This window comes from Salvelinus namaycush, chromosome 7, assembly GCF_016432855.1.
Source record: "Salvelinus namaycush isolate Seneca chromosome 7, SaNama_1.0, whole genome shotgun sequence".
Taxonomy (NCBI): domain Eukaryota; kingdom Metazoa; phylum Chordata; class Actinopteri; order Salmoniformes; family Salmonidae; genus Salvelinus; species Salvelinus namaycush.
The window spans coordinates 18,376,216-18,385,389 of NC_052313.1; the positions used below are offsets into that span (position 1 = coordinate 18,376,216).

General features: G+C 40.7%; 1 protein-coding gene and 1 pseudogene across 1 annotated transcript; one reads left to right on the forward strand and one right to left on the reverse strand.

Annotated features, from left to right (window-relative positions):
* The first annotated feature begins 3,552 nt into the window (after nt 1–3,552).
* Nucleotides 3,553–7,503, forward strand: LOC120050364 (proteasome activator complex subunit 1-like). The gene is made up of 11 exons (XM_038996950.1): nt 3,553–3,811; nt 4,112–4,144; nt 4,249–4,311; nt 4,452–4,553; nt 4,696–4,753; nt 5,970–6,067; nt 6,232–6,300; nt 6,433–6,500; nt 6,638–6,692; nt 6,792–6,878; nt 7,190–7,503. The coding sequence occupies exons 1-11, from the start codon at nt 3,773–3,775 to the stop codon at nt 7,268–7,270; spliced, it is 753 nt and encodes a 250-aa protein (XP_038852878.1). The 5' UTR covers nt 3,553–3,772; the 3' UTR covers nt 7,271–7,503.
* A 263-nt stretch (nt 7,504–7,766) lies between these two features.
* LOC120050645 lies at nt 7,767–8,907 on the reverse strand (annotated as a pseudogene).
* Between the last annotated feature and the right edge of the window lie 267 nt (nt 8,908–9,174).

Consider the following 9,174-nt stretch of genomic DNA (forward strand, 5'->3'; position numbering starts at 1 on the left):
AAAACAATGTTCCATTCTGTCCTCCTCCCCTTCTGATATTCTACATATCACCACATGGTTTAACAGATACATTGACATATGAAGACAAGCCTGACCTCTCCCCTCTCTGGGCCCCTAGTGACTAAGCCCTAGCTCAGAAGGGAAAAATGCACTGCCAACCCTATAGTCCAAAGGGCACCATTCTAATGACAAGTATCTCACAAGCATATGATGAAAATAACATCTTATCTATCTATGTTACCTAGCTAAATCTGATTCAGCCACGACATTTGTCACACAACACAACGCCACAGATGTCTCAAGTTTTGAAGGAGTGTGCAATTGGCATGCTGACTGCTGGAATGTCCACCAGAGCTGTTGCCAGATAATTGAATGTTAATTTCTTTACCATAAGCCACCTCCAATGTTGTTTTAGAGAATTTGGCAGTACGTTCAAGTGGCCTCACAACCGCAGACCAAGTGTAACCATGCCAGTCCAGGACCTCCACATCTGGCTTCTTCACCTGTTGGATCGTCTGAGACCAGCCACCCGAACAGCTGATGAAACTGTGGGTTTGCACAACTGAAGAATTTCTGCACAAACTGTCAGAAACCGTCTCAAGTAAGCTCATCTGCGTGCTCATCATCCTCACCACGTTCTTGACCTGACTGCAAGACCGTGGTGTCTGTGACCAACAGATGCATATCTGTATTCCCAGTCATGTGAAATCCATAGCTTAGAACCTAATGAATTTATTTAAATTGACTGACTTACTTATATGAACAGTAACTCTGTAAAATGTTTGAAATTGTTGCATGTTGAGTTTATATTTTTGTTCAGTGTATAATACTAATTGTAATTTGTAACATATCATACGAAATGGGTGATGGACATCCACAAATTAATACATACCATACGAAACGTAATATATACTAAATGGACAGGCACGGATTTACGTACAGAATAATATGAAATGCTCTGACACCAGATCCGTCAGATCCGATGTCAGCCAAAGCTCAAACAAGACCAGGCTCCTGCTTATCCACCCTGGCAGTTGTGGCAATTGTACCCAATGCCAGTACACCAAATGTAGGAAAGTTTCTCGCACTGGTGGAAAAAGTACCCAAATGTCATACTTGAATAAAAGTAATAGAAAGTTACTCAAGTAAAAGTGAAAGTCACTCAGCAAAATACTACTTGAGTAAAAATCTAAAAGTATTTGGCTTAAAATAGACTTAAGTATCAAAAGTAAATGTAATTGCTAAAATATACAGTTGAAGTCGGAAGTTTACATACACTTAGATTGGAGTCATTAAAACTTGTTTTTAAACCACTCCACAAATTTCTTGTTAACAAACTATAGTTTTGGCAAGTTGTTAGGACATCTACTTTGTGCATGACACAAGTCATTTTTCCAACAATTGTTTACATACAGATTATTTCACTTATAATTCAATGTATCACAATTCCAGTGGGTCAGAAGTTTACATACACTAAATTGACTGTGCCTTTAAACAGCTTGGAAAATTCCAGAAAATGATGTCTTGGCTTTAGAAGCTTCTGATAGGCTAATTGACATAATTTGAGTCAATTGGAGGTGTACCTGTGGATGTATTTCAAGGCCTACCTTCAAACTCAGTGCCTCTTTGCTTGACATCATGGGAAAATCAAAAAAAATCAGCCAAGACCTCAGAAAAACATGTGTAGACCTCCACAAGTCTGGTTCATCCTTGTGAGCAATTTCCAAACGCCTGAAGGTATCACGTTCATCTGTACAAACAATAGTATGCAAGAATAAACACCATGGGACCACGCAGCCGTCATACCACTCAGGAAGGAGACGCATTCTGTCTCCTAGAGATGAATGTACTTTGGTGCGAAAAGTGCAAATCAATCCCAGAACAGCAAAGGACCTTGTGAAGATGCTGGAGGAAACAGGTACAAAAGTATCTATATCCACAGTAAAACGAGTCCTATATCGACATAACCTGAAAGGCCGCTCAGCAAGGAAAAAGCCACTGCTCCAAAACAGCCATAAAAAAGCCAGACTACAGTTTGCAACTGCACATGGGGACAAAGATTGTACTTTTTGGGGAAATGTCCTCTGGTCTGATGAAACAAAAATAGAGCTGTTTGGCCATAATGACCATTCTTATGTTTGGAGGAAAAAGGGGGAAGCTTGCAAGCCGAAGAACACCAACACAAACGTGAAGCACGGGGGTGGCAGCATCATTTTGTGGGGGTGCTTTGCTGCAGGAGGGACTGGTGCACTTCACAAAATAGATGGCATCATGAGGCAGGGAAATTATGTGGATATATTGAAGCAACATCTCAAGACATCAGTCAGGAAGTTAAAGCTTGGTCGCAAATGGGTCTTGCAAATGGACAATGACCCCAAGCATACTTCCAAAGTTGTGGCAAAATGGCTTAAGGACAACAAAGTCAATGTATTGGAGTGGCCATCACAAAGCCCTGACCTCAATCCCATTAGAAAATTTGTGGGCAGAACTGAAAAAGCATGTGCGAGCAAGGAGGCCTACAAATCTGACTCAGTTACACCAGCTCTGTCAGGAGGAATGGGCCAAAATTCACCCAACTTATTGTGGGAAGCTTGTGGAAGGCTACCCAAAACGTTTGACCCAAGTTAACCAATTTAAAGGCAATGCTATCAAATGCTAATTGAGTGTATGTCAACTTTTGACCCACTGGGAATGTGATGAAAGAATGAAAAGCTGAAATAAATCATTCTCTCTACTATTATTCTGACATTTCACATTCTTAAAATAAAGTGGTGATTCTAACTGACCTAAGACAGGGAATTTTTAATAGGATTAAATGTCAGGAATTGTGAAACTGAGTTTAAATGTTTTTGGCTAAGGTGTATGTAAACTTCTAACTTCAACTGTACTTAAGTATCAAAAGTAAATGTAATTGCTAAAATATACTTAAGTATCAAAAGTAAAAGTATAAATCATTTCAAATTCCTTATATTAAGCAAAGCAGATGGCACCATTTCACATGTTCTCTTGATAAGTGTGTACATTTCACTCTTTTCTTGTACTGCTAAGTATTCAAAATGTACTTTTGGTTGTCAGGGAAAATGTATGGAGTAAAAAGTACATTATTTTCTTTAGGAATGTAGTAAAGTAAAAGTTGTCAAAAATATAAATAGTAAAGTACATATACCCACAAAAATTACTTAAGTAATACTTTAAAGTACGGCAGTTAGCCTAGTGGTTAGAGTGATGGGCCAGTAACCAAAAGGTTGCTGGATCAAATCCATAAAAATCTAAATTACCATAAATTGAAATTCTCGCAATGTGATCTACACGATTGCTGCCAGTGCGGGTTATTTTGTGTTGGAGAGACCTCAAGGGAGTTACACACTAGAATGTGTGAGCACCGAAGTGCCATTCAAGGTGTTGACCCCAACAGCCCAGTGGTCCTCCGTTTCATTTCCCCATAGGCTTTTTGCCAACGAGCCATGGCAGCGTTCGTGCCTACAAAAAGACGCCATTACTAGTTTCTGCAGGTTATTACATCCACAATTAAACTACAAATCCCACGATGCTGCATCTTGAGCTTCAAAACTGGAAAGTACGGAACACTGAAAAGTGTTTACTTACTTTCATTTTCACTTTTTGTGCTGACTAACTGCGACTGTTTTCCGCGTTGTGTACTATTAGACATTTAGAATAATCGCGCATTCTTTCGACTATTTAATTCTTGCCTATTATTGCATTGAAACGGGTATTTTTTGACTATCAAATAAATATATTCCCATCACACAAGATGACTTCCATAGACATTCGCCCGGAGTCCAAGAAGATGGTAGGTTGTCAATTTAAATTGTGTAATAACAAACAGAAGCCAAATGTAACCTAGAATAATTCATGACTGTAGCCTACCAATATCATGTGTGTTTAGATAACTCACCAGCCCTGATAATCTTCAAGGCGTTTTGATAATTAGACCAACAATAGATCCAGGTGAGGCCACATCAGGTGACCTTACCCCGGCTATCGTAGTCAGGTGTAAAGTAGAGACAGTGGGAGTTGGGTTTGCTGCTGTGCCTTGCATACAGTTTCATTTACAAAAATAAATCGTATTTCTTTGGTTTCAATTTCCTAGGTCGATGACTTCTGCACTCAGCTCACTAAAGAGGTAACTGACATATTTATTTTTGATAGTCTAATAAGCACATTTTAGATGGTAATCATTACTATGTCCAACGTTGATAACGTTGATGTATTTCCTGCGCGTTATAGGCAGAGACCCTGGTCACATCATTCTTCCCTCAGAAGATTGCAGAGATGGAGATGCTATTGAAGGTATGGACAGATGTTGACCATGAAAAAACACCTTTCGATTTCAGTCCAGATACATTGACACAATGCTATTGTAAGTAGGCAAATATGAGCTGTTTGTCAATGCTTTGTTTATAATTCATACCCCTTGAAATGTACCCCAGAAATCCTTTAGCACTGATGGCCTGGCAGCTCTGAAGTCACCTCTGGACATCCCAATGCCAGACCCAGCTAAAGAAGAGGCAAAGAGAAAGAAGAAAGAGGAGGTACAGACATTTCACAAATTCAGCATTATATCATGATTAACCCCTTGGATTACACTGGAATCATTAAAAGTAGTATCAACCATGCAAAATGATGAATCTTGCAAATCCTTTACCCCATTCCTCTTTTCACTTTTTTTGTCAGAAAGAAGCAAAGGAAGGAAAGAAAGACAAGGACAGCGATAAAGAAGATGAAGATGCAGGTAAAGACACAATACCACTGATGTACCACCACAGTTAGATGTTAACTTGCCGTATGCATCTCCTAATCTTAAAAACGTCCTCCAGAGATTTTTTTACTTTTACTGTTGAAAAGCGATATCCCCACTTGTGCTATGTCATGAGATACCTTGACCACCTTTTGAGATATACATTTTATGAAGTAAATCAGGTTAAATTAGGTGAAATTTAGACTAGAGTGACACTTTAAAGGCCCAATGCAGTCAAAAATGTGATTTACCCGTGTTTTATATATATTTCCACACTTAGGTTGGAATAATTTCATCCTGTTTTGGTGGGATGGAGTTTTGGCCTGCCTGGTGATATCATCAGGTGGTAAATTTGGGAATAGACCAATAAGAAAGAGTTACAAACCTCTCTGCCAATAACAGCTAGTTTCCCCCTCCCTCTTCAGACCACTGCCAGACAGTCCTAGCAAAATTCTTTCTTGAGAAATTGCTTTTTGCTAAGAAGCTACTTTAGTTTATTTTTGACAATTTTAATGTAAAACAATCACAGTAAGGTACTTAATTGTTACCCAGAAATGGTTTGATATTGAGATATACCAAACATTAGGAACACCTTCCTAATATTAAGTTGCACCCCACCTTATGCCCTCAGAACAGCCTCAATTCGTTGTGGCATGGAATCTATAAGGTGTCGAAAGCATTCCACAGGCATGCTGGCCCATGTTGACTCCAATGCTTCCCACAGTTGTGTCATTGGCTGGATGTCCTTTGGGTGGTGGACCATTCTTGATACACACAGGAAACTGTTGAGCGTGAAAAACCCAGCAGCGTTGCAGTCTTGACACAAACCTGTGCGCCTGGCACCAACTACCATGCCCCGTTCAAAGGCACTTAAATATTTTGTCTTACCCATTCACCCTCTGAATGGCACACATAGACAAACCATGTCTCAATCGTCTTGAAGCTTAAAAACCTTTAACATGTCTCCTCCCCTTCATATACTGATTGAAGTGAATTTAACAAGTGACATCAATAAGGGATCATAGCTTTCACCTGTATTCACCTAGTCAGTCTATGTCATGGAAAGAGTTCTTAATGTTTTGTATGCTCAGTTTAAAGTAGCTGCGTCTGAACTTTTAACCATTAGAGGGGACACACAAATCAAATCGTAGATCAGTGCATTGGGATAGCTTCGTCCTACTCTGGGTTTTCTGATGGGTTTTTTCCCTAGGGCCTGCCTGCGGTCCGATCCCCTGCAACGAGAGAGTGGAAAGTCTTCTGAAGGAGATCAAGCCTCAGATCCAGATACTGAAAGAGAAACTCAACACCGTCAGTCAGCCTTTTGTCTCTATTACTCTGTATTGGCCAAACTGTTATTTTACATCTAAGATTCACTAGCACATCTCTATTGCTAAATAGGTGAGAAGGCATGTGTAATTGTAAGGCAAGTGTGTATAGAAATACATACATTCTATAATCTCTTGCTCTGGCAGGTGTCAATGTGGGTGCAACTTCAGATTCCCAAAATTGAAGATGGGAACAACTTTGGAGTAGCTGTGCAGGTCAGTGTTATGAATTTCTGAGATGAATAAGATATTGTCATATCTGTTATATATATATATATTATAGTCATTCATCAGTTATATTATGCTTGTTACCTGTGCAGGCCTATGTTCACAAATGTTTTTTCACAGGAAAAAGTGTTTGAATTGTTGACCAACACTCGCACAAAGATTGAGGGATTCCAGACACAGATCTCAAAGTAAGAGACAGACCAAAATATCAACATCATTTCAATTAGTTGTGTAATTACTCTTTACTTACATACTATCTAATTAGTTATGTAATCAATGTGTTAATGTGACTAACACACACCTTCATTATTTGATGTGTTGTCAGGTACTACAGTGAGAGAGGGGATGCTGTTGACAAGGCCTCAAAAGAGCCACACGTGGTTAGTATAACTTTGTGATTGTTGTGTGTGTGTGTGCATGCACATGCTCACTTTCATTGGTGTGTGTGTTAACCATATTTCGTATACTTATAACTCAAGGGAGACTACAGGCAGCTGGTGCATGAGCTGGACCAGTACCAGTACTGTGAGCTGCGCATCGTGGTTCTGGAGATCCGCAACACTTATGTAAGCCAAGATGCCTAATGTATCATTCCTTTTTTCCCTTCATTAGAGTTCAAGTGCTCAGCATCCCCATAATGTTCAACCCAGAGTTGAATAACATTTACCAGTGTGAACAAGTATTAACCTCAAGAGACCTCAAGTTGTCATTGGAAATCTTACCCTGTTAACAAATTGATTGAGTTGATAATTACAATGCCTCTCCTACTATTTTCATTGTACTTACCTGCCCTTGTCATGAAAGGATGGTGTAAGTGATGATGATGAAATATTTCAGTGATGTAATTACCCTGCTATTTCTGTCACCCACTCACCAGGCCGTGCTGTTGGACATAATTAACAAGAACTATGACAAGATCAAGAAGCCCAGAGGGGACTGCAAAGCCCTCATCTACTGATGATCAACTGACTGTTGTATTTGCACTCTAGTTGGCAATACACCTACTCAACCATTCACTGGTTATGATACAAATCGTGTAGTGTAACATGTTAAGATGATTGTTGGGTAACTGAATACATTGACAGTTCATTTAAAAACATTTTCATTTTCATCAATGATAAAAATAACACTGCTGTATTACACAATCATTTTTATTCAGATTTCAAAATAAAGCAGTGATAACTGACATATGAAGTGAGTTGTGCTTTTTTGCCTCAGGGTGAGATTGGAAAGTATTTAAATATTTTGTTTAGGAAACATGTGAAAAGTTCGAGACTTGACTCAATCCTGTGGTAATGTACGTCATCGTCCTGTTATCATCCAATTCTATCTTATTGGTGTTAGGAGTTATCCCATTGAATATAAAGCACCAGAAAAGTGTCAACAAAAATGATAACTTAGTTTTTATAAAATATCAAGCAGAGCCTGTTTTTGCTGTGGAGTGTCAACCATTCTTATTCGAAGACATACATTTTTTGGTCAGTGCCTCCACACGTCATGGACATCCCTCTCACTGCTCTCTGAGTGGTGGTGAGTAGTCCCTCTCCAGGCTACCCAGGACAGCATCAGCTTGGTTGCAAATGATACCAGCCCTGGTACAGCCCCCTCCAGCCCAGATATCCTAGAGCTCCCCCCAGCAGCTGGGAGGGGAACCTATGGTAAGTGAGCCAGCAGACAGAGCAGCTTGATCAGCCACAAGCCCAGCAGGGAGACACAGAGCAGGAAGAGCAGGCACCGTGGGGCCCCCTGAGGGACCTCCTAGGGCCAGGTAGGGCCCCAATATGGCAGTCTCCTCGGCCAGGAGGAGGCAGCAGAGGCAGAGGAGGGTGTCCTCGGAGACCTCCCAGCCTCGCAACAGCATGCCCGCTTTCAGGCATGAGGCCTTGCCCTCATGGAGCAAGAGTAAAGACTGCCCTGGACACTGGTTCCCTGGCCCAGATTCAGGTCCCCATCCTGTAGTAGCAGGCATTGGCTTGTAGCCGCTACCTGCTGCATTCTCCAGCAGAGTCAGAAGATGGTGACAGCACCACCACAGCACTCCCATGACAGCTATCTGTGAGAGGTGGCGAAGGGAGAGAGAGGGGGATCGACGGATGGAGAAGAGGAAGATGAAGGAGCCCGTGAAGACACAGGCCCAACCCCAGCACAATCACAGGAACATCCTGAGAGAATTCAAAGCAGACTTCTACAGTAAATGTAAGATGGCTATATAGCTCGGGACAGAACTAGATGGTATGGATACTGGGTGAATATTATCTGTGTGAAATCAGGTAGCATAAACAATATATTCATTATCACAAAGCAACAGTAAGCAAGAAAGAATTTAACTTTTATCTACTCTCTCCAATATTCTATATCTTGCCCATTTAATCCCCATAATACTGTTGGGTGTTGGTCTATGTCGCGACAGTCTTCTCACCTGCAGAGGTAGTGGTTTCTGTTTGCAAAGATGCTGTACTTGGAAACCCAGACTCAGCGCTGGTCCAAACAGAACCAAGCCTGACAACAGGAGGTAAAAGGGTGTCTGAATATGGCACTAACAAGCAGTCCAGCCCAAAGGTCTGTCACAACCACCAGAACTGTGCTGAGGAACATCATGACGAGCTTCCCTGGTCAGCTCTGTTCCTTAGCCACTGGTGTAGTTTACTTATGTTCATTTTCAAAAATTCCATTTGATTTTGTTTTCAATCTTTCGGTCCGTTGTTTCTATTCACTTTTCTTCAGTCACATCTTTAGATTCTTTTATTTTTTTTATCTTCCTACCTCTTCTTGTTGGCCGAGAGTGTACTCTGTTATGGAGTATGTACTGCAGCTTTATCTGTTCAGTGCTGTGCTGTGCTGTGCACTCCTATCATTGGTGTT